This window comes from Alternaria infectoria (assembly GCF_024043175.1).
Source record: "Alternaria infectoria strain BMP 0036 chromosome Unknown scaffold_10, whole genome shotgun sequence".
Lineage (NCBI taxonomy): Eukaryota > Fungi > Ascomycota > Dothideomycetes > Pleosporales > Pleosporaceae > Alternaria > Alternaria infectoria.
Genome location: NW_026250699.1, coordinates 510,456 through 534,439, shown reverse-complemented (window position 1 = coordinate 534,439; position 23,984 = coordinate 510,456). Strand labels below are relative to the sequence as shown.

Genomic DNA, 23,984 nt, shown 5'->3' with positions numbered 1-23,984 from the left:
GCGTGACTCTCGTTTCGCATGGCCCAGAAGTTTAATGCCACAGACGTGTTTTTCCCCTGAGGTCGGACTCGGACTCGGTCCCACCATCAGCGCACCCCACCATGACCGTCGATGACAATTATACGCACTGCTTGTCTGACAAACCTTCGGGTTCCGAGACTGCCAGTCCTGCAATTCGGCACTCAAGTACCGTTTCCAATACTGGGCTCGCCTTATCCTATCCAGGCTAAATACCCATTCAAGCAAACCATATAGTTTTACGACGGTGTGCGTCGATTCCCCTCAAATGTCGGGCCCATTGCCGTAAGCTTCGCAGGGACTCACACATGATCTGCACTCAATTCCTGATTTCATGCGTCGCCATTGGAGGGGGTTTGCCGTATTTTACGATTCTTCCACGCGACCTGCCCTAGCCATGGTTCTCCCCAGCTTGTGTACATGTGCTGCTCTCTGCATGGCTGCCATGGCGTCTGGAACCAAGACCGGGGACAGCTAAACCTAACGTCGAAGAAGCCCACATTGTAGTACTTAAGGCACGTCGCTCATCAAGAGGTGGTCTGTAGGCTGCGTTCGTTCTTCTGCGCTTTCGTCCATCTTTCCCTCGTTCCTTACATTCATTCACTTCTAGACATGGACAAGTTCGTCTCCCTCGCTCTTGCGACTCTCCTGTTAGGAGCCCAATCCGCCTTTGCTATTCCCACAGAGGCCACTACCAAAGCATGTAACGAAATCAACAATGCTCTTCCAGGAAAAGTTCTCACTCCGGGACTTCTCAAGCTCGAATACGCACATGAGACGCAACAGTACTGGGCTACCAATCTCCGCGAAGTCGATCCTGCATGCATTGTTCAACCAGACTCTGCCCAAGATGTGTCTATTGCTATCAAGATCTTGAACAAGTACCCGACTGTCAAGCTTGCTACACGGAGCGGAGGTCACGATCCAAACAAGCAACATGCTGCGGTCCAAGACGGTGTTCTCATCGCCATGACCAATCTAGTCGGAGCGACGTATGACGCAGCAGAAGATGTTGCATACGTCCGACCGGGAGGCGAATGGAACGACGTCATTGGCGACCTTGAGAAGAGCGGCGTGGCAATCGCTGGAGGACGACTTGGTCTCGTCGGTGTCGCTGGTCTGCTGCTGGGTGGAGGTCTTTCATTCCTCGGTGCTCAAGAGGGTCTTGCAGCCGATGTCAGTTTTCCGCTATATGCAAAGGACAGCTATGCTAACAAGCGATAGAACATCATCGAATGGGAGACTGTTATGGCGAACGGGTCTGTCGTCAACGTCAACGCCGCAAAGCATCCCGACCTTGCGCAAGCTATGCGTGGTTCCGGTAGCCAGTTCGGTATTGTCACCCAGTTCAAGACTAAAGTCCATCACATGGGCGACGTCTGGGGTGGCTCATGCGTCTTCGACGACTCAAAATCCGACGCGCTATACGCTGCTTTGCACAACTTCATGGCACACGGTGCCGAAGACCCCAAAGCGGCCATCATTCTCACGGACCTCGTAGTCGCAGCTGGAATCAAGACGAAAATCCTCTTTTCCTTTTACGACAACCCTAAGCCACCTACATCGGGTCCGTTCGCCGATTTCTTCAAGATCGTCAACCCTTTGTGTCTACCCAAGACACAAAAGTACTCTGAGCTAGTAAGTCTATAATCTAACTTCAATGTGCCGTACAAGAATTAACAATTCTCAGCTGAAGGCGAACGGCGAGCCAGTCCGACTCTTGAACGCCCGCGCATTCTTCCGTACTTACACTGTCCCATACATTGCATCCCGGCCTCAGATGTACAAGGAGATTCGCGACAAGCTTGCTGAACTCACTGGTATCTTCCTCAACACCCTACCTGTCGTTCGCGCTATCCAGTTCAGCGTTGACTTCCAACCTCTTCCATCCCGCTTTGGAAAGATGTCCGAGTCCAAGGGCGGAAACGCCATGGGACTTTCGTCCTCCGACCCTGACCGCATCATCCTAATCTACCAAGGAGCGTGGAACTTGCCCACAGACGACGGTCTTGCGTTTGGCATCGCCAGGGAATTGACGGCTTGGTTGGACAAGGTCGTGCCTCAATGGATAGCAGAAGCGGGTATGCCAAGCGACATGTACATGCCATTATTTATCAACGATGCCATGTGGGACCAGCCAGTTTTCCAGAGCTACAAGGATTACAACAAGTTCAAGGCATTGCAGAAGAGTGTTGACCCGAAGGGCTTGTGGAGCACCAGGGCAGGCGGCTTTAAGTATTAGGTCCTTGTCGCCAACGTCGTTATTATCTAGTACATACAATAATGTGTATTTTGAATACCATCGTGTCAATCGCATCTTTCGCACGCTTGCTGCCGTTAGTCAGTCGCATCCTGGGAGCAGAATAGGAAGGTGTTCTTGAAGCAGCGGGGCCACTATACTGGAAGCGGGGTAGTCGTACCTAGGTGTCTGACTCCATCACTACCAGTATGACTGTCTTGCATACACGTCGACTACAAAAGCCCCTTCATCTTCTTGTCTCGCCGCAAATTTCGTATCTACTACCAACGCATGATGGCTCAAACACTCCAGTTCACCAGCTACGAGCATGAAGATGCCTGGGACGTGAATTGGCTGCGCGTGGATGACACCCATGAACTTTACTATCAACAGTTCGGCAAGAAGGACGGAAAGCCTGGTACAAGTGCCAGCCATGTTGTCCAACCTTCCTGATAATTAACGCTTTGCAGTCATCTACCTCCATGGTGGGCCTGGCGGGAACTGCTCCAAAACCAACACCGTCTTCTTCAACCCCTCTGAATACCGAGTGGTTCTGCTCGACCAGCGAGGCTGTGGTCAATCGCGCCCTAATGCCAACACAACAGACAACACTACTTGGCATCTCGTCGAAGACATCGAAAAGCTGCGCAAGCATCTGAAGTTTTCCAAATGGCACATGGTCTTTGGTGGCTCCTGGGGATCCACACTCGCTCTAGCATATGCGCAAACACACCCCGATAGTGTAGGTAGTCTAGTCCTGCGCGGCATCTTCACCGTGCGAGACATCGAACTCAAGTGGACCAACCATGCAGGCGGCGCGCAAATGCTGTTTCCCGACCGCTGGGAGGACTTTATCAAGTTTTTACCAGAGGAAGAACGTTCCGATCATATCGGCAACTACCACAAACGCCTCATGTCTTCAGACTCGTCTATCAGTCATCCCGCGGCTGAGGCGTGGAACACGTGGGAGCTATCAATCAGCACCCTGTATCCTGACCCACACGCGTACAAGAAACTGAAAGAACCAGCCTATCTCCTCGCACATGCTAGGATGGAGATTCACTACTTCATCAACAAAGCATGGATGGAAGACGGGCAGCTGTAAGTCTTGGCTGTATGGAATGCAAATGATTACTGACTTCGTCCTGCAGGTTGAGGAAGGAGAACGTGGACCGGATCCGGAACATTCCGACGACCATCGTGCAAGGCAGGTACGATGTTGTCTGCCCGCCGGTTACAGCCTGGGAGTTGTACAAGCAGTGGCCGGAGAGCAAATTGCACTTCATAGACGACGCTGGGCACAGTGTTATGGAGCCCGGGACGAGAAGGAAGCTGACTGAAGTGTGCGACGAATACGCGTCTCTGAGCGTTTAGCCCTATGCAGCCGTGGAACCCGTGTTAGGCTAGCGTTATCCTGAGACATCACGATCCGATGAATTTGACGGAAAATTAAGCCGTGCTCGAGCATCGCAGCTTTGGTTTTACGGGCCGTTTATGTGTTGGCTGACTAACGCCAAGACTGTCTGCTAAAGCCCAGAAGACTGCTGGGGCCCGCGCAAACGTCGCACGCAGCACCAGCAGTCTTCATTCTATGTGAGTGACGTAATGGACCATGGCTACGACCGCGCCCATCTCGACCACGACGCCACCCGCAGCTATCGATAACCACGAACGGGTACGCGCATACGAGATCGCCGCGTGAGAATTGCCAGCCGACGTCACATTGCCGATTCCTGTTGCTAACACGGCCCTAGATATCTCTCTGCCGCGTCGTTCCCCTTCCACATCGCAGAAGGACCGCCGTCCGAACCAGTCCCCAGCAGCGACATAACCCTCAACGCCCTCGTCCAGCATGGCGTACATAAGATGGACTGCGATCGCGCATTCCTTTCGCTCATTGATAATCGAAATCAATTCATATGCGCAGAGATGACGAGGCACCAGTCGCTTTCGAGTGCAGACCCGGCCGAGCCGCTCTTGCTGGGTACTTCCCGAATCGCCCTCGAATGGGGCGTCTGCCCATTCACCATGTGCATCTTCCAGGGAAAACCAGTGCCTATGCCGGAAAGTCCCTATATCATTGCCGACAAGTCGTATTTCTGCATAAAAGACTTTCGCCAGGTTCCCACATTTGCCGAGCGCCCGTTCGTGGCTGGCTACCCGCACATGGTTTCATACCTCGAGATACCGCTGTTTGCAATGTCTGGGCACATATTGGGCAGCTACTGTGTTGTTGACACTAAAGAACGGGACTTTCTGCATCCCAAGTCTCTGAGCACTCTTCGCGAAACCACCTCGGCTATCAGTGCATACCTCGATATGCGACGCGCCGAAGCTTGTAAGTCTCGATCTGCTGAGATGATGCAAGGTCTTCGCCGCTTCGTAGCTTCAGATGACATGGTTCCAAGGTCTGTGGCCCCTGTGCGCCCTGGAGCTCACACAAGCCAATTCGACCTAGATGTTTTTGGCGCCGCCTCGCGAAGAAAACCTGACAAGAAGTTGTCCGACGGTACGAATGCAAGCGTCACCATGTCAGACCATGTCCAGTCATTGCCTGTTTGCGATACATCTGTTATCGTTCCGCCCCAAGATAATGTCTCGAAACGGGTCAAATCTGACTTTGCTACTCAAGTCGACACTCTCTTCATGAGAGCCGCAGATAGTATTGGCGATGCTATGGGTCTGGATGGCCTAGTTTTCTTTGACACTGTTTCAACTGGCGCTCGAAACAAAGGTTGCCAGGTACGAGACATGTCTCCTGACAATACATCTTCGCCAACATGCGATCTCTTTGCGGTACCTCTGTCCTATTACCACAGAGATAACGCCCTCGGAAAGCTGAAATTGCGTCAGTCGCTCATCCAGCGCTTGACTGCCAAGTACCCTCGAGGGCATGTCTTCGCAGTCGATGAACATGGGGTCTTCCAACACGATTGCGATGACGAACTTGACTCTGCTGCGGATGACAGATGGAATGACCTCTTCAGTTTATTGCCAAAGACCCGCTACGTAATATTCCTGCCTATGTTTCACTACTCAAGAGAAGCTTGCTACTCTACCTGCCTAGCTTGGGTATCTGACACAGGCAAAACACTTGATACTGGCGATGTCAATTCATTGACAGCTTTCGGTAACTCACTGATGGCTGAGGTCTTTCGCTTAGAAGCATGCGAAAATACACTTTCCAAGTCGGATTTTGTTTCGACCATCAGTCACGAGTTACGAAGTCCCTTGCATGGCATTTTGGCCAGCATTGAGCTGATCCAAGAAAACTGCCAGGGATCTGGTTTGATGTCGGAGATCTCCATGATTGAGTCTTGTGCGGTTACTCTTCTCGATACATTTGACCATCTGTTGGAATATTCCAAAGTGAATAGCCGCGCCAGCGTTGGACAAAGAGGCGGAAATGGAGATCCTCGTTCCACCACCCACGTTCATCACGGTGCAGTAGCTGTCGACCTGGCTTCTATGGTGGAAGATGTCATTGGGACTGTTTCCGTAGGTCATGACCATTCTTCGCGCCTCTCTTCTGGACTTAATAAAGAGCGTCAAGATTTGTTGGCTGGATCGCCCGCAACGGCACAAACCGAGCCTGTCGTCGTCACCACACACATTGAAAAGGCCCGTGATTGGACCTTTGTCATTGACAAGGGTGCTTGGAAGCGCATTTTACTTAATGTCGTCAGCAACGCATTGAAGTATACCAAGTCGGGCTACATTCACGTAGGTCTAGCATTTATGGAGGCTGCCGATGACAGTCAGTCGCAAATCAGTCTTTCTGTGACCGACACGGGTGTAGGCATGAGTGAGGATTTCCTCAAGTACCATCTTTTTACACCCTTCACTCAGGAGAATCTACTAAGTCCAGGAACTGGGCTAGGTTTGAGCTTAGTGAAGAGCATCGTGGAGTCACTACACGGAACTATATCAGTCTCTAGTCGTTTGGGCAAGGGAACGAAGATCATCATCAACATTCCGGCTAGTCAAACGGCGCAGAGACCAAATGCGCCACGTAGCGAGAACGTTTCCTCTCACGAAAGCCTACGCGGAAAGGCAATCGGTATGCTCAGTCTCTCTCTACTCGAAGAGCAAGGCAAAGAATTTGCACCCTCTATCGATTCGCCTCCCGAAGCGCTGGAGCGGGCCGTTCAAAATATCTGCGAGGATCGCTTCGGCATGAGGTTCACCACTGTTTCCACAGACACACTTCCGGTTCTGGATGTACTCCTCATCGATCACCATACCATCTCTTCGACACTCACGTACGACTTGAAAACATTGTTCCCTACGTATACGGGAGGGACTTACCCGGTCATGGTCGACCTGCGCAATATGAAAGGCGCACCTCCCGAATCTGGCACTAGCAAGGCCATGCACACGGTACTAGTCACTGCAAACTCGCTCGGACCTGCACTCATCTCGGCTATGAAGGATGCCACTAACAAGGAGACGGCAGACTCGGTGCCGTCCATAGAAGTCAGAAGCAGACCTGACATGGAGCCAACAGAGCAATCAGAACATGCCGACACAATCCTAGAGCCAGACCCGCAAACCAAAGTACTTCCACACCGCAGCTTATCGTTGCCGCGTGTGACACTAGCCGACGCCGCCACAAGTCCTGTTCTACAAGCACCATTACCAACACAACCACCTACCCCGCTTACAAGCAGCCCAACATGCCGATTCCGCCGTCTGCTCTTGGTAGACGATAACCCCATAAATCTAAAGATGCTTTGCGCTTTTGCAAAACGCCTCGGCGTACCGTATTCCAGTGCCACCGACGGCGCAGAAGCGGTGCGTCTCTATCAAACCGCCACTGAGCAAGAGGACCCAAAAGCAAATTTTGACTGCATATTCATGGACATCAGCATGCCAGTTATGGATGGCTTCCAGGCCGTGTCAAAGATTCGTGGAATCGAACACGGTTTGATGGAAAAAGGCACACCAAGACAGTCCGATGACGCTGCGAGACATGGTCTAGATGGTACTCTAGAGGATGAGAGAGGTATCCGGGCGTACATCTTCGCATTAACGGGTCTTGGTAGCGAGAAAGCGCGAAAGCAAGCGAAGAATAGCGGTTTTGACGAGTTCCTTCTCAAGCCAGTGAGGTTCAAAGACGTCCTACCGTTGTTGGCACGTCTGCCGACTGCATGAGGACTATGGGTCATCTGTCGCATTGAATGCAGACTTATTTATGGGGGCGTTGGTTTCATTTAGTCTATGTAACATGCTGGCGTTCAGATTCTGGGGAAGCTCTACTAAGAGCATATGGATGTAATAATGACCTTGGGAATAAGGCTTCCGGTAGCACCGCTTGCTCAACATACGAACAATTTCAGAACAGTGAAAGCATCCTGAGTGTACGCTACTCACTGACGGTTGTCTTGGTTAGCCTTCATCATGTCTGTCAGTGTTTGCTTTTCCATGTCTTATAGCAAGGCGCTTGTAAGTCGGTTCAACCCCTCCGACGGCAATGAGAGGAGCTACGAAAGCCCGCTCTGTAGTTGCAAAGAACGAAAAAGTAAAGAAACACGGACAGGAGGCTGAAAGTAGAAGGTGCCGTTCTGCTTGGAGGACTAGGAGCTTAGCCTCGACCAAACATCTATAATGGTAGATGCTGTCATGCGGAGGCGCCTCACGACTTCGTGACGCCTGAGGGATAGAGAGCTGGATCGCATTCTTGTTGGCGGAGCTCGATATTGAGGTGACGTTGTGGCGCCGTCACATGGATGAGGACTGTCTCGTCTATGGTCTTTGCTTGACGTTTGTTGGTGCGTTAATGATGGGGTTGGAGTCTGAGCGCCTAGTTGAGGACTACCCAGGCATGTTATATGCACACGCACTTGTAATTGAGGTTCAAGGCGAGTCTTCTACTCACTGCTGTACGTAGCCGTAGTCTGTCTGGAGGTCTGTAGAAGTACGGCCGACTTCACAAAAGACTGGCTCGTACATGAAAGAAGCCAGTAAGAATCAATCAGCGTATTGAGCCCGACTCGGTACAACATCAAAGTGAGTGCTGCCCAGTGGCGTCAGGATGTGGAGTTTAGCGTTCTGTGCCAAAGCCTTTCGCCTAGGCACGCGCAAGTTACATGGCAGTGCAGACAGTACGGAACACCCGGCATCGTGCTTTGTACTGGTGTAAATTGCCAACGTGCTTTTTCGTTTTCGTTGCTTTGTTCATGGAGGCTATTTAGGAGTTTGGTAGCTTACAGGGTTGGTCACAACGGTCGCGAGTGAATACCCGCAGCAAATGCGCCTCTGCAATTAGTTGGTGGTTAAGCACAAGCTGGCATCACATCAAGTACGCCGGCAATATACCGGTGGTTTTTGCGGCCAATGGTGTTGGCCTAAGGTACGATCTCACTAAACTTTGAGCTGACGTAGCTATCTGGGAAGGATCGGCCGATTTATACCTATCTGGACATTCACTCTTAATACCATGTCTCTCATTTCCTAATCGACATGTGTTGAGTATTCCGGTCGCTACAAATCAGCAGAAATTGTGCAGCGAAGTCGCCGAAGTTGAGCTACCATGAGAGCACAGGAGCTAGCTCCTCGCCAAAGTATAGGAGCTGTCTGTACGGCTAGTGTCGGCGAGCGTCCGCGACTCAGCGGGCTCGGCATTATTCCGAGCCCTGACTTGGACAAAAGAAACAACAACACATCAGCCGGACCCTTTGTGTTGCTTTTGGCGGACCGCGCCACGCAGCGAACATGTCGCATTTCCCTTTTCCAGGTAGTCACCTGCATGCCGTTGTACATTATGAGACTAGATTGCCATCTACACGAGGGGCAACAAAGGCCTCCACGTGACTTGGCATTGGTTGCGGCCGCTCCGGACACGGAAAAAGCAGATCTGCATAAGGCTCGGCGACCCTACTTCGTTGCTGGGATTTCTGACTGGACGATCGTAGGTGCCTGCTTCTGCATGTTCGGGCGGCTGCATCATCGCACTGATGTTCGACGGCTACGCCCGCAGAAGGATCGCCGACCCGTAGATACCGCTACTACACTACACCCTTTCCAGTGGGGCGCCGCTTGCCAACAAAGAGCTACTAACTGAACAACCTCAGCTGAACTCGGGCACGTCGACAAGAAGCCTTGTTCACAGAAGGTAGCGATCTACTATGCTACTGCAAGGCTAATCTTGGCGCGGTGAAGCGATCGGGGTAGTCTGAGCTCACCCTACAAGTTGGGAAGTGACATGAGCCCCTTAGCCCTGAGATCGGTTAGTGCTCTCTACCCAATACGGCGTCTCTTGATTCACTGGGAGTAAATTGTTGATCATGTATTAGACGAGAGTAGTGGAAATCGATGATCGCAATGCCATGTGCAGATTCAGCCGCAAAAGCCCCACTCGGCGATGGATCATGGCAGATCTCTCTGCCAAAGACGAGTTCGGTAGACCCTGTCGATAATCACTGTGAGGTAACATCAACCACAACGCTGAGAGCAAAGTGGTTACCGACGATAGTTGAAAGCTGCTTCAACATGATACGATACAACGTGTCAACTTATGCCATACTCCTATCAATGATCTCTTATGATCAACGTGCAAGCAACTTTTGCCAACTGATTCAGAGGCCTACACGCAAGTATCTGAGTGTGTTCGGTCAAGGCAAAGTGGGTTGTAGTGCATAGCCTCACTTGTCATTAAACTTTGTTCTTTTGACAGTAGCGTACGCTACATCACCCACCTTCTGGGTTATGGGCTTGATTGGCATCTCAACGCGGTGTACAGGAGGATCAGCGAACCTAGTTGTGGTTCAGGACTACGGGAAGCATTTGCTCCGTTGACTCGAGCTTGGCTACATCGCACGTCGGGTATAAAGACACCGCAGTCTCCCATGAAAAGAAGGTATCGCACACCTTCATCTGCAATCATCACTCCTCACTTCTACCATCTACCACCAACAACCGCTTTCACAGCTTCTTCCCACCGCAATCATGGTCTCATTCCGCAACTTCTTCACCGCCGCCTTGGCCTTCTCCGTGCCTATCTCGGCTGCTATCACGCCTGCTGAGGTTGTCACCAACATTAAATCTATTACGACGAAGAGCATGGCGCTTCAGGCGCCGGCCAAAAGCGTCACCATTGTCAGCGGACAACTGCTCCTCATCGGTCAGGGACCATTCCCCGAGATCATTAGGGGCTTCGCAGACATTGTAACTACTGCCACCACCGCCATCGCTCAGATGCAGGGCATGCCCAAAGAGCCCGCAGGCGCTTCTACTGATGCCGTCTTCGAAGCCTTCCGCGAAGTGAGTACCATCTGTTCCACAGATATACATGTTGCTTACGACGAGAAACAGTTTGTCCGAGTTCATCAAGCGCTGCTCAACATCCTCATTGGCAAGGCCGGTTTGTTCAGTACTGTCCCTTTCGTCGGTGCGCCCGTTGCGGCTGTACTCAGGCAGATCGAGAAGGTCGTTGATGTAAGTCTTTCTTCTCTTGTAGTTTTCACGCCTAGCGCCCGCTCCGATACTATCTGTTGAACTCGAACGTAATTCCTTGAGTCTGCTCGCTAACAGCCTTTCGCAGACGATTGCCTTCATGTTGATTGATACCTTCGAGGCCCGCGCCGCAGATTTCAAGGATGAAGCAGGTGCCCTTTCCGGAACTCTTACTGTTTGCATCAACCAGTACCAAGGCATTGCCACCGGTATCACCAAGAGGAACCTCAGGTTCGCGCGCCGCGAGATGGTCGCTGCTGCTTAGATAGGCTTTCAGCCCAAAGACCACCAGGCGGAAAGCTCTTGGAGCTGAACGGTATCTGTGGATGGAGTAGAGGAGGAGTGTCGAGGACGATGGGCAGTATTCGTAGAGCCTTCAAAGGTCTCAGGACAGTCATTACCACATGGTTGGCCATGTTTCTGTTTGATAGCTGCGCTTTACGGTCGATCGCATAGTTAATGTAAAGTCACTTTCGTCCAAGAGTCCACCATCACGATATGAGTGTTTTGCATCTATTCCTTGCCTCTGCGCATAAGTCGTAGGGACTAATCACCAGCGCTCTTCTAACACCTCTCATCTCGGGTACATGTCTCTATGTTTGCTACTCAGCAAGCGTCAGCGCACTTGCGGGACGGCTGGCTGCTGACGTCGATATTAGCGCCGGGAGACGGGTGGACACATCCTTCGGGCCATGGGTCCTTGAAGAGAAGCCAGCGAAACAAGCACCGATAAACAAAGTCTTCATATCTAGTCTCGGTGATGTTTGGAGTAGTTTGTGGGTGGAATGCCTGCTCAAGTGCAATTGAAGAAAGAGCGACACTCTCTTCTGGCCTAGCGTGGTGACATCATCCCTTCTTGTCTCCTTGACTGCTCCTTCCCTCTTCATTCCTCTGTCCATTCACCCAAAGAACACAATGCGTGTTCTCTAGGTTCAGTCGGATTCTTTCAATCCTCGGTCACGTACTGTTGCCAGTGTGCGGCTGGCAGACAGATATGAGAGCGCAGGCTACACTCTCATGACCGTAGCTCGTAGAGCAACTCCAGAAATCGACAATATTCACTGGTGGTCTGACCAAATCATGTAGTCACCGTTGGTGCACGGACAGGCTTTATCACCTAGGCAGCGGTAGCTTTTGACCTCTAGACTACAGCAATTCTGGCTCTCTACGTTCGGTCAACATAAACCCATCACTCAACCTAGCATCATTTGACTAACCCTCTGGAGACCATACAGGGCAATTTTCCTGATTAGAGCACCAGCGAAAAGACAAAATGGACTTGATCGAGCTTCCAGTAGAGCTCCTCAGCCGAGTATGTCGCTTCCTCGGACGAGCGTCGGGTACCAACAACAACAAGTATTCATACAAGAACAGAGACTTTGGATCGCTACGATCGACATGCAAAGCCATCTACGCTAGGACCGAGTTCGACGCAAGCATTCGGTACGGCCTCCAGGAATGCCGCTTTTATCTCGAGCCGTCGTCGCTTGCTCTCTTCCTACACTTGTCCCGTATCCCCGCCTTCCGCAATCGAATGTTGCGCATAACTGTATGCCCGCCCAAAAAACCCAAGACGATAAGCGACTACGAGTGGTATCTGCTACACGAGGACGAGTACAGCTTTGTGAGGTCTGGTGAAGCCGCCCGTGTGCTCGCCCAATGTTTCCGACAACATCAAGACGCGGACTCTTTCATCGAGCTAGAGCTACCCTTTGGGACTCATATCATCAGTGAACAGACAACTGTGTTGCGAGCACTGCAGCTGTCGCAGTTTCCAGAGAAGGTCGCCTATGTCTACCTCTGGCTGCAGAACTCTCAGAAGCCCGAATGGGCGCTGTTTGCAAACTCATTGTCGGAATTTCGACCTTGGATCATGAAAGCTATCTTCTTAACACAAAATGCATACGGCAAAGATGTTGCGAAGAGTCGCGAAGTTGGAGCTCACATCAAGAATGTGCGCCCGGTCCATCCCGATGTATTGAAAGTTGTTGCTGCCACTACTAGTGTTGAACGCCTACAACTCCTAGGGTGCAACGAAGTTCCTGAGCTTAGGATATGCCATGGCTGCGAAAGTCTCTTCTCTACACACATGATGGCCCGCTCGTACGAGCATTTGCAGTCACTAGAGCTTTCCGATCTGTACCTAAGTGGTAGCCGACTCCGAGGATTTCTCAAGCGCGCCGAGAAATTGGTGTGGTTCGAGGCAACGGAAGCGACCTTAACGGACGGATCATGGAAGTCGATATACCAGAGATTGAGGAAGCTACCGCTCTGGCATGTCTACCTCGGTCGAAATTACCAGAAAGGTGGGCCTCTCACACCAGCCGTACTTCCCCACGCTTGCCGTGACGGCCACGCAAACAAGGGCAGGAAAGGAGCCTACCATGACAATATCAACGTGCTACTCGATGCTATGATAACGTACTTTCACGTTTGTCGCGTGCACAGAGAACAGGAGTATCGTGGTCCGAAGTACTTCGAGGTCTGTTTCTTCGATATCCCGGAGTTGCGTAGAGAAAATTACCAGAGCGATATACAGAGGTATGCTGCAGAGTTAGAAGGGAACTAAAACAGCAGAGGCAACATCCACGACAGTTTGCGGTTTAGGTAGCGAATTGAGCTAGCAACCATACCATCTTGTTGAATAAAACGCTCAACACGAGATCTGTGAACTGCAGAGCAAAAGGCCGCCTGGTTTCAGCTGTTCATTATGTCACTGACATGTGATGACGCGGCAATGTTGTTATATTTGATACATTTGATCTCACTGGGGTTGAACCGTTACTTCATAATACATACATGGACCAGTCGTTGAGACCTGATCAGACCACTTTTACACAACACCGTACTCATGCTTTCATCTCAGTACCAGCACCTCAAACTCCCTCAACCGAAACAAGACTCTGCTTACTTGCTAATATCATCGCCCCAGACCTGCTTGGCAATCTCTACACTCAGCTTGACCTTAGCCCATTGCTCCTCCTCCGTCAACTCGTTACCCTCAGCTGTGGAGCTGAATCCACACTGGTGGCTCACGCAAAGCTGATCGAGACCCTTGGGGGCAATCTTAGCCGCCTCATGTAGCCTCTTGATGATCTCCTCCTTGTCATCTAAGGTGTTCTTCTTGCTGCTCATGACACCGAGCACAACAACTTTGTGCTCGGGCAGATGGCGCAGCGGGGAGAAGTCGCCAGATCGCGCATCGTCGTACTCGAGGAAGTAGGCATCAACGTTGAGCTCCTTGAAGAGAACTTCGGAGACGGGCTCGTAGCCGCCAGAGGCGAACCACTTGGAGCGGTAGTTGCCACGGCAGAGGTGGATGCCGATCTTCATGTCTGCAGGTCGCTTCTCGATAGCCTTGTTGATGAGCTCGGCGTATTTGCGGGGGAGGGTGCTGAGGTCTTCGTTGCGTTCCTGCTCGGCGGCTTTGCGCATGTCGGGGTCGCATAGGTAGGCCAGGTTGGTGTCGTCGAGTTGGACGAAGCGGCAGCCAGCCTTGTACAGGCTGTCTAGCTCCTCCTGGTATACGCGGGCGAGGTCCTCGAAGAAGACATCAAGGTCGGGGTATGCGGAGATGTCGATCGAGGCACGTCCACCACGGAAGTGCACCATTGTTGGCGATGGGATGGCGACTTTTGTGCTCGCCTTGCCGCCATTCTCTTTGATCGCTTGCTCAAGGAACTGGAAATCCTTGACCTGAATGGCCTCGGGGTGGGCCAGCTTTCCCTTTACGACCAGCGTTGGTGGCGAGAAGCCATCCTTGTGCCTGATGTTCCCCACTTGACCCTTCTCCTCGATACCTTCGACGTGCTTGAGGAAGTCGAGATGGAAGTATGCGCGGCGGAACTCGCCGTCAGTTATGGACCGGAGACCGCTCTCTATTTGCTTCTTTGCGACGTGTTTGATGTGTTCGTCTTCGACATTGCGGAGCTCGTCGGCGGTGATCTCACCGTTGGCTGCCTTTGTACGCGCTTCGAGGACGGCTTTGGGGCGGAGGAAGGAGCCGACGTGGTCGGCCCGATATACACCAGTGGGAAGAGGCATTGTGTCTAGTTCTGTACGACGGTTAGCATGCTGTGGCACTATCGCGGCATCAACACTTACATGAGATGTTGTGGTTTTTGCTATGCAATTGTTTGTCCGTCAGACACAATGATGCTGTAGTTTGGCTAGAGGCTTAGCAATAAGATGACGAGACGGGACGCATCTGCCGAAAATTCGTACACGGCCTCGTCGGTTCTCCATCGCATAACGACCCGTCCACGTCTAATCATGAAACTAGTGGGCCACGGCAGTTACAATTTTGGGGCTAAGACCCTGAATTGGGGGCGCCGAGGAATAGCGGGCGCGGGCAACTTGCTCCGAAGGGAAGTCACACCGCCGGCGAAGGCTTGTAGGAAACATCAAACGCAGGCAAAGACCCTGTGTACATGAGACGCTCGCCATGGGAAACTTATCCCGTGGTAATGAGTAGTGCCGGTGGCTGTCAGCTCTGCAGCTTCTGGACCTGGAGGGGTTTGCATGACGTTCGGCGGGGTAACCTCACCAAACTCCAGTTCGCGACACCACACTCGGATTCACGGACCGTGCACCTACCCAAATGTCAAAAGTAGATGAAATTGGGTATATTGAAAGATGTACGATGAAGCAAGATAGAGCGTGTTACATGTGGCCGATAACCATACGAACGGTCGACCAAGCAACGACGCATACCTCGTGGTATCACTTATGCAGCCTTCACAAGCTTCGCTTCAAGTAGCTCGCCAAATGAGCCTTCCCACAAGCCCTCATCCTCGTCGTCCTCTTCCATGAGGAGAGCGTCGGCCGCGTTGTAGATGCGATTGCCTTTGCTGTCAAACTTCTTCTCCCTCTTTGGGAGATCGCGCAAAGCAATCTTGAGCTGGATCGTACCAGCGCCAGGGCCTGAGTCGCCTTCTTGCTCTACAGTAGCTGTCTTGTATCCGCTAATCTCGGGTGTAACAGTGACGGGATTCACAGTAAAGAACTTGCAGGCGATGACAGCACCAGCCTTCATGTCGGACGACGTGAGATCTGGCAGGGTGCTCATGTCTTCAGGAAGTGGTGGCAGATCAGACTGCGCAGCCATTGCAAGATCTTGACGCAGCTGGTCCTCGACGGCTGCGTTGATGGACTCAGAGTCGGGGTTCGTTGTGGGAGCATCGTCGTAGTCTAAGATGATCTTCTCCTCCTCCTCCTCCTCTTCTACTGGCGTTGCCTCCTGCTGCACGTTACTCCGCCTCTTTTGCTTCTTTTTCCTAGCCTTGTCATGCATAAGCTTGCTGGCTGGGTCCCAGTGCTGCTGAAACGGGAAGGGCGGGGCGCTGAGCTCAAAGTCCTCTTCCCAGCATTCAAACGCCGAGAGATTGATCCGTGTCTTCCAGAAATCGGGATTTGACCACTCTTCAGGCTCAGGTGTCGGTGCCTTCGCTTTTGTCTTCCGAACAGGCCCAGCCTGTCGAGCAAGTATCCGACCAATGGCGCGGGTGTCTGGTCGCAGTCTTCTGGAGGTAGGCTCTTTCTTCGCTGGTGGCTCTTCTTCCACTAGGGTAGTAGTGGCTTTCTCAACGCCCGGAGTCGTTGGCTGTATGGCCTCGTCCGCTGGTGCCGTCGCTTCTGTGCTTTCTCCGAACCTCGCCATCAGGTCCCGTTTCCTTCGCTCCAGCTCTGTTGTGTCTTCCGCGACCTCCTCTGCCGGCTCATCTTCGTCTAATCGTTTTCTCTTGCCTTGGGATTTGGCAAAAGGTTGTGTGTGTCGAGGTTCTTCCTCATCCAGACCATACCTGCCGTCTTCGTAGGCGGCCAGGTCGCTGAACGTAGCGTTTTCGGGAAGCTTGCCCGACGCCTTGAGACTACGCAGACGATTAGCTCTTGTACGCCGCGAGTTCCTCAGCTTTGTAGCTTTGAGTCCATCTCCGGGGGGTACATGCGTTGTGGCTGCTTTGGTCTTGCGACCGTCTTTGGAAGACAAGACATCGGGCGGTGAGCTGGCGTCGCTATCGTCGGAGTCGGAGTCGGAATCGCTTGAGGTGTCTGTCTCTGAATCTGAATCCGAGGTATCTGAAGCGCTAGACGACGCGTCCGACTTTGCCTTTGCCGTTGCGTCTGCCTCTGAATCTGAGTCTGAGTCCGAGTCCGAGTCCGAGTCGTCTGAAGAGGACGCCTCCTCCTCTGCTTCTTCGGGTGCAAAGTCATCATCGTCTTCCTCGCTGTCGTCCGAATCATCAATGTCTGGCTGCTTGAACTGCACCGACTTGGCTACCCGTTGCGCCCTTGATGCTTTATTTCCCAAACCCTTGTGACCGCTCAGCGTCGCAACATCGTCGCGCGCTTCGGATGGTTCTCCATGCTCCGTTAGAAGTCCCACAGCTTCAGTATCGTCGTCGGACTGCCCGTCGTCCAGTCGGCGTCGTTTGCGCGGAGGTATGCGAACAGCAGGTCGGTTTGGTTGTCGCAAGTAGGGTCGACCGAAGGGGACGCCATCGACGAGATGTTGGCCTCCGTCTGATATTTGATCACGGCCGGTGAGGGTGCGCGCGCGCACTTCGGCCGTCATAAGTGGGCGGATGCTGGTAGGCTGTTAGCAGATGTTAGGCTAGAGATTCTAGAATCACATACGAAACATGGTCGTCTTCTTTGAGCGCATTCGTGACGGGCATAAAGTGCAGGCACTCGAAGCCGCCCACCTCGACGACATAGTGCTCCAGGCCCCAGTGCTCGGCCTCTAGCGGGATAATGTGGTTGACATCCTCGAGCAGACGCGTAATGGTGTATGCCTGCGTGCTGTTCGTCTCAGGCACGCTCCAGAGTATGTTGGCGGCAGGCAGGCCATTCCGCTGGACCGTCAGTCGAAGCCTCATGATGGCGTGTTGAGGCGCATGTGTTCGCGCGTGAAATGCCATGGTCGCGAACTTTTGGAAGGAGCTAGGGTGATGACGATCCCTGCATTCCAGCCTAGCCCCATCTGCTTAGCCCCTTCTCCACTTCTCAGATTCACCAGCATGTCACTGCAAACAGCAGGTGTATTACCACCCGCACATGACGCAATCCTCGATTTTGATCTGAGCTATATATCACTAATCTAGGACTACAAGTTCGAAATAGTCAATTGCTGTCCGTTCCAGTTCAGAGTTCACAAACTGCAACGATGCCTATGATGCCCATCAGTACGCTCAAAGGCTCCTGGAAGCGTCTTCTCGACGACGAACGTCTGCGCCGATCTTCCCAAGTCCTTTCCGTTATCGACGATCATGTCTGCATCTTCGGTGGTGAAGTGAAGCCAAGGGAGCCGCTGGATGATAAAGTCGATATTGTCTCGCTCAAGTCTGGTATTACTTCCCCTCATTGTAGTAGGCCATCAAGGTACAGCACTAACGACGCCACAGATGCAAAGCGTTTGGAGACGAAGGATGTTTCTTCGGCGCCCACTCCGCGTGTTGGAAGTGCGTCGGCTGTATTGAATGGAAGAATGTACCTTTTCTCTGGTCGGGGTGGCATCGACATGGCCCCAATAGAGGAAGATGGCGCAGTGTGGTGCTTCGATCCTTCAAGCTCAGCCTGGTTCAAGATCATGCCTGCTGATTCATCTGTCCCATATCCGCCAGCTCGCAGTTATCACTGCTCTACTAGCGATGGCAAAGATACCTTCTTTCTCCATGCTGGATGCCCCGCAAGTGGCCGTCTCTCAGATCTGTGGATGTTCAACATCAACGAGCGTACATGGAAACAAGCCCCCGACGCTCCGGTGCCACATCGAGGAGGAACTTCTATCGCTTACAGTGGTGGCAAGCTTTACAGGATGAATGGATTTGATGGAACCACGGAGCAGGGTGGTAGTATCGACGTCTTCGACCTTGCCAACAATACTTGGTCAACTGACACATTCAAAGCGGATGGCAATGATGGACCTGAAGCTCGCAGTGTCTGTGTTCTTCTGCCAGTCAAGCTGGCTCGAAAAGATAAGCTCCTTACTCTCTTCGGTGAACATGATCCTTCATCGCTCGGTCATGCCGGTGCAGGCAAGATGTTGAAGGACGTTTGGATCTATGACATCAGCGAGAAGTGGTGGACTCAACTACACCCCGATGGCAGCGATGGTACTCCTGACCCCCGTGGTTGGTTTGATGCTGATGTGGTCAAGGCTGAGAGCGGCAACGACAGCATCATTATTCATGGTGGGCTTGGCGAGAATAACGAGCGTCTGACCGACATGTGGCAACTTGCCTTCTAGACATGTACATGATACACAATGGATACCTCTTACTGCGTTTGCGGTCACAGATTCTTTTACCGCTTTGATTTGGTCATCAGTCGTGAGTTGCTCATTGTAGCACCTACGCCTGAGTACCCAAACCGCAGCTCAGTGATCATGCAACTATGTTCAGCTAGAAACATTGTGACACCTGGATTGATTATCATCCATGGCTCTTGAGTCCAAGGCCCCCGCTGGTGATCGCGTGTCAGCAAGTCTGGGTAGTACCTTCCGTGCCTGTGCTCACACTGGGGAAGGAGCCTTCATCTGGGAGATACCAAAAATAAGCCACGGCAAGTATACTAGCATATCAGCTTCACACGAGGTAGAATATGCTACTGCTATACAAGCCAGCTGAATGCATGTCGTTGCTGCTGCTGCCATAAACAAACGTCACCGGTTCGGCACGAGTTTCATGGGCTTTCGAGGGGAAATAGCCGACTGTTTAGGTGTACCCAGAAAGCGTTATCACTAGTTCATTGCTGCGGAATGAAACCTCAGGGTCGTGATAAGGAGACCCAGTCCGGCTCTGTAGATTTGAAGAAGCCACCTGAGCTTTGGAACTGAGAGTTGCGCAGCCGCACATTCTCGATGGTCCGACCGCCAGAACAGGAATCTCGACGTGTTCGGTCCCAAATGACCCGGTGCTCACGATAAATGAGCGTTTTTCCCAAGACCTTTGTCTAATCTGGCTTCTAGTCGGAATGTGGAGGAGGGTGTAGAGTACTCCCCGTGGTATCTACTCTGCTCGTCTGGGCTAATACACAAATGCTGTTGCATACAATAGAGCCCTGTACCTAGAATGGGGCTTTAGATACTTCTAGATGCGCGACACGAAAATTTCGCTGATGCGATCATAGTGGGCAGGATGCATGCAGCAATGGCTCAGATGGTTGGTAAGTCTGAAAACCTTGATTCTGCTAATTGTTCCCCAGCTTTCTGTAGAACACTCAGATCATCTGAAAATAGAAGAATCCGTAGGCATACTTTTAGTGTTGACATGGTGGGACGGTGGTGCTTCTTCATCGGATGCAGTTCGTGTCAAGGACGCGTTTACCTCGGCTACACGACTTTGATGTCTGCACATCGATCCCATTCACCCAACAACGCGTTTCGCTGTATCATCTCTCAACCGCCGAAATGGCCAGTATATGCCGAACGCAAATGATGTGAGGTCTCCAGATTCTGTTCAATGTTCGTACGAGCGTGCTAGGCTCCGCTCCACATCCCGCTCCCGCCATCCGCTCCTTCTCCGCGCGTCATCGCTTCCCCGCACAAGGAACCTTCGGACGAGCCTAAACATGTAGCAGATCGCGTGAGATGCGTCGCGAAAGCTATAAGAGAACATCGCGGTTAGGCTGCTGTTGTATATGTGACTGAGTTTGTCAAAATGCATTCCGAAGTTCTTGCATTCGCAGCTGTCGTAGCAGTTGTCGCGCGCATCCTCTTTCCGTTCTTCAAAAATGTATCTTCACCATTGCGAAATGTACCTGGACCAGCCGCAACGCGGTTTACAGACCTGTGGTATCTTTGGAGAGTGAGAAGAGGAGGCTTTGAACAGGACAACATTGAGCTGCATCGAAAGCATGGTGAGTTGGACCCTGCCGGCCTGTTCCTGATCTGTCCTGATACCATACTTACACTATTACCACAGGCGAAATAGTCCGCTACGGTCCGAATCGATACTCCCTCTCCTCTCCCGAAGCTCAGAAAACGGTCTACGGGCATGGCGCCAAATTTCCAAAGTCTTCGTGGTACGCAACCTGGCAGAACCCGTCGCCCTCGCAGTGGTCCCTCTTCGCCGACCAATCCATACCAAGACACAGCGAGAACCGGAGGCAATATCAAAGCGCATACACCATGTCATCGCTCGTCAGCTACGAGCCGTACGTCGACGAGTGCACAGACCTGTTCAGCCAGCGCCTCCAGGAGGTAGCGAGTGCGGGTGCGTATGCCGACATGGGGCATTGGCTGCAATGCTATGCCTTCGATGTTATTGGATTGATCACATACTCGAAGCGACTGGGCTTTTTGGATAGGGGTGAGGACATTCGTGGCGTGATCGCGGCTCTCGAAGATCACCTGTGGTACGCTACCTTTACGGGCATCTTCTCCTGGCTGCACAAATATCTCTTTCCCATCCGAAATTGGCTGGCTGGTCCGACAGGCACTGGGAGGGCGTATGTCATGAAGTTCACGCAAGAGCGCATTGCAGAACACGAGAAGGGGGAGACCAAAGCCATTCCTGTCGATGGCATGGAGGAAGGCAAGACGAGCATGGACTTCCTTTCCAAATTCTTCAAGAAGAACGCAGATGACCCCAAGGCGTTTACAATGTACCATCTCAGCATGGGCTGCGTTTCGAACATGGTCGCTGGTTCAGATACTACAGCAATCAGTCTCTCCGCAATCCTCTATTACCTACTCAAGTTCCCGCAAACCTTCGAGACTCTGCGTCAAGAGATCGACGAGCGGCAGCGCGAAGGCAAGATTGGCCACTACATCACATTCAAGGAAAGCCAGGAAATGCCGTATCTTCAAGCCGTCATGAAGGAGGCGCTGCGAATGCACCCAGCTACTGGCCTACCACTCGAGCGCGTGGTACCCGCTGGAGGAGCGAGCATATGTGATCAGTTCTTTCCCGAGGGCGTAAGTTGCCGTGCATGTCAAATCGCGCTCCCTAGGCTGACTGCTTGTGTAGACTATCGTCGGAATCAACTCCTGGGTGGCTCACCGCAACACATCTGTTTTCGGCCCTGACGCAGACGTGTTCAGACCTGAGCGCTGGCTCAGCTCCGATAAAGAAAAGCTTAGTCTCATGGACCGCAACTGGATGCCGGTAAGTCGTAGCACCCGGATGTCACCTTGCTCGGCTTCTGCCGACCGCTGCGTCGTCGTTTCCACAAACATAACGCCACTCGTTCACCATTGCCTCTTTCGCCATCTCAGCCAGCCTCACCAAATCCTTCATCTCTTTTCTCTCACGATGGACAGCGGCTAACAAAAGTGGCAACAGTTTGGTCTAGGCTCACGAACGTGCATCGGAAGACATATCTCGCACTTGGAAATGTCCAAGCTAATCCCCATGCTGGTGCGCGACTTTGATTTTTCGCTCGCCCCCCACCTGCAGGCTGCAGATTGGGAAACGACGAATTACTGGTTCGTCAAGCCGAGGGATTTCCAAGTCAAGGTCATGGTAAGGCGACAGGGTCTCTGATGTTGAGGCACGTATCGCAGCAGCGACGGCCCGTCGGGTAGCTGAGTACCCGGTTCTGGGTGCGACTGTGATTGTCGGTTGCTATACTTGGAATGACAGATAGAGTAGTTGAGCAATCGAAGGACGAGATTGACATGGTAACGTGCAGTAGCGGAGTGGAACTGCAAGGTATCATAGGCCCGATGTGAGCTGGCAGATAACAGCCCAATCGCAAAGTAAAAAGTACTTACCCTGTTGCTGCAACTGCTAGGGCTAGCGAGCATCGCAATGCATAGACGAAGTATTGTATATTGTGAGAAGCCTTGGTGGCGCTCCGAGTTGCAATCTACACCTTCTGGAATACCGTGGCGCCCAGCCGAAGCCTCCGCGGATTGTGCCGTCCCACGTTGTCCTCAGCCCGCCTCATCATGGGTTCTGGCTTGCAGTATGCAAGGCGATGGAGCAGACAAGTTGCCACCGGTAAATCCCTCGCGTGGCTGCCTAGCAAGGCTGTTGCCGCGGTTGATGAGCGACAAGAAAAAACCTGAAAGTAGGGAGATTGGTGTTGGAGACCAGAGTGGATGATGCCTTGATTGTAAGCACACCATGATGTTGGAATATGCACGAGAGATGAGAGGGTGTTGGCTAGTCGCTGCCCCTCCTCTGCGGTATGTAGTCCAAGTAGGCAACCCCTCTTGCATCATACCTGTGATGAACCATGGGTGAATCGCGGTACCCTAGCCACGCCCCTGATCCCACGCCTGCGGACTTGGAAGTTCGGAAAAGCAAACAAAACCTCCTGCGGTGACTGAAACGGCCAACCCCAGAAGGTCCCAAAAAAGTAAACACCCTCCCAGTTGCCAACTTACCTGGGTACCGGCCTGCCAACTGTGGGACAAGTGGGACGAGACAATCAAAATCGGGATGATGCGGCGCAGTTCGTGCGCTCCCGTGTACAGATAAGCGGAAGCGCCTCCGCCGGTGAGCCCCTGCAGCAACTTAAACAGGTGGGAGTCGTGCTCGCGCCCAAGGCCTCTGATTCGCCGACATTAGCGTTGCGACTACTGCATTTGGATTAAGAGACTGAGTCGCTGGCTAAGTCGTGTGGAGATTAGTGCGAATGTTCAACAGAAAGTTTATCGCGCTTTGGCATCGACACCGTACGTGATTTTCTCAGGGGTGCGATGCATAGCTGCGCAAAGGCGAGAACGGGCGATGGACATGGAGATGCGCGGGGGTGCATTGTCTGCGTGTTCGCTGGGTCAGGGAAGGAAGGTGAGACACGAGTGCTGACGCGACATGCAAGTGATGGACGCGAAGCTGCGAGTGTCTTCGATGCGAGGCTGGAGTGGATGCTTCGCGAGGCTTGTGGGACCATGATTGCGGATACGAGATGCGTCGTACATACGGCGATTATGCACGACGGTGAATTCGTTTATGTCGTGTCGCTGGAGGCCTGTCGCTAGGCTGTCAACTTCCGCTGCACGTAAGCTGCATGGGAATGGTGTGATTGCATAGAAGCGATTGGTGAGAAAAAAATCTATTAGATACTACAGTATTGTTTTGTCCTTATCTGTAAAATGTTCGATGCGGACGTTTGATGCCCAAGACGCCTCGGCGCCTCTACCATGCCAGGGAGGAAAAGAAATGGGAAACGTTCATCTAATGTGCCCTTGTGCCCTGACTGACGTTGTGAAAAAGAAATGTGATACGTCCGTGATCGTGAACCCGGTTTATAGTGTGAAGTGGACCCGTGGGGTTATCGGATAGAAAAAGGAAGGAGCGTTCGGCAGTCAGACGCTGGTGGT

General features: G+C 52.3%; 9 protein-coding genes across 9 annotated transcripts; 7 read left to right on the top strand and 2 right to left on the bottom strand.

Annotated features, from left to right (window-relative positions):
• Positions 1-630: 630 nt before the first annotated feature.
• Positions 631-2,260, top strand: J4E92_006610 (uncharacterized protein; the record flags this gene model as incomplete). Its single annotated transcript, XM_051497977.1, has 3 exons — positions 631-1,194; positions 1,243-1,656; positions 1,709-2,260. 3 exons carry the CDS (start codon positions 631-633, stop codon positions 2,258-2,260), a joined length of 1,530 nt encoding a protein of 509 aa, XP_051351703.1.
• Positions 2,261-2,548: 288 nt separating this feature from the next.
• On the top strand, positions 2,549-3,362 carry J4E92_006609 (uncharacterized protein; the record flags this gene model as incomplete). Its single annotated transcript, XM_051497976.1, has 2 exons — positions 2,549-2,675; positions 2,728-3,362. The coding sequence occupies 2 exons, from the start codon at positions 2,549-2,551 to the stop codon at positions 3,360-3,362; spliced, it is 762 nt and encodes a 253-aa protein (XP_051351702.1).
• A 747-nt stretch (positions 3,363-4,109) lies between these two features.
• Positions 4,110-7,411, top strand: J4E92_006608 (uncharacterized protein; the record flags this gene model as incomplete). Its single annotated transcript, XM_051497975.1, has 2 exons — positions 4,110-4,114; positions 4,195-7,411. The coding sequence occupies 2 exons, from the start codon at positions 4,110-4,112 to the stop codon at positions 7,409-7,411; spliced, it is 3,222 nt and encodes a 1,073-aa protein (XP_051351701.1).
• A 2,793-nt stretch (positions 7,412-10,204) lies between these two features.
• J4E92_006607 (uncharacterized protein) lies at positions 10,205-10,976 on the top strand (the record flags this gene model as incomplete). The annotated part of the gene is made up of 2 exons (XM_051497974.1): positions 10,205-10,693; positions 10,800-10,976. 2 exons carry the CDS (start codon positions 10,205-10,207, stop codon positions 10,974-10,976), a joined length of 666 nt encoding a protein of 221 aa, XP_051351700.1.
• A 1,008-nt stretch (positions 10,977-11,984) lies between these two features.
• On the top strand, positions 11,985-13,280 carry J4E92_006606 (uncharacterized protein; the record flags this gene model as incomplete). The annotated part of the gene is made up of 1 exon (XM_051497973.1): positions 11,985-13,280. One exon carries the CDS (start codon positions 11,985-11,987, stop codon positions 13,278-13,280), a length of 1,296 nt encoding a protein of 431 aa, XP_051351699.1.
• Positions 13,281-13,618: 338 nt separating this feature from the next.
• Positions 13,619-14,755, bottom strand: J4E92_006605 (uncharacterized protein; the record flags this gene model as incomplete). The annotated part of the gene is made up of 1 exon (XM_051497972.1): positions 13,619-14,755. One exon carries the CDS (start codon positions 14,753-14,755, stop codon positions 13,619-13,621), a length of 1,137 nt encoding a protein of 378 aa, XP_051351698.1.
• Positions 14,756-15,437: 682 nt separating this feature from the next.
• On the bottom strand, positions 15,438-17,589 carry J4E92_006604 (uncharacterized protein; the record flags this gene model as incomplete). The annotated part of the gene is made up of 2 exons (XM_051497971.1): positions 15,438-17,298; positions 17,348-17,589. 2 exons carry the CDS (start codon positions 17,587-17,589, stop codon positions 15,438-15,440), a joined length of 2,103 nt encoding a protein of 700 aa, XP_051351697.1.
• A 287-nt stretch (positions 17,590-17,876) lies between these two features.
• On the top strand, positions 17,877-18,959 carry J4E92_006603 (uncharacterized protein; the record flags this gene model as incomplete). Its single annotated transcript, XM_051497970.1, has 2 exons — positions 17,877-18,057; positions 18,115-18,959. 2 exons carry the CDS (start codon positions 17,877-17,879, stop codon positions 18,957-18,959), a joined length of 1,026 nt encoding a protein of 341 aa, XP_051351696.1.
• Positions 18,960-20,370: 1,411 nt separating this feature from the next.
• Positions 20,371-22,197, top strand: J4E92_006602 (uncharacterized protein; the record flags this gene model as incomplete). The annotated part of the gene is made up of 4 exons (XM_051497969.1): positions 20,371-20,569; positions 20,635-21,629; positions 21,682-21,819; positions 21,997-22,197. 4 exons carry the CDS (start codon positions 20,371-20,373, stop codon positions 22,195-22,197), a joined length of 1,533 nt encoding a protein of 510 aa, XP_051351695.1.
• Between the last annotated feature and the right edge of the window lie 1,787 nt (positions 22,198-23,984).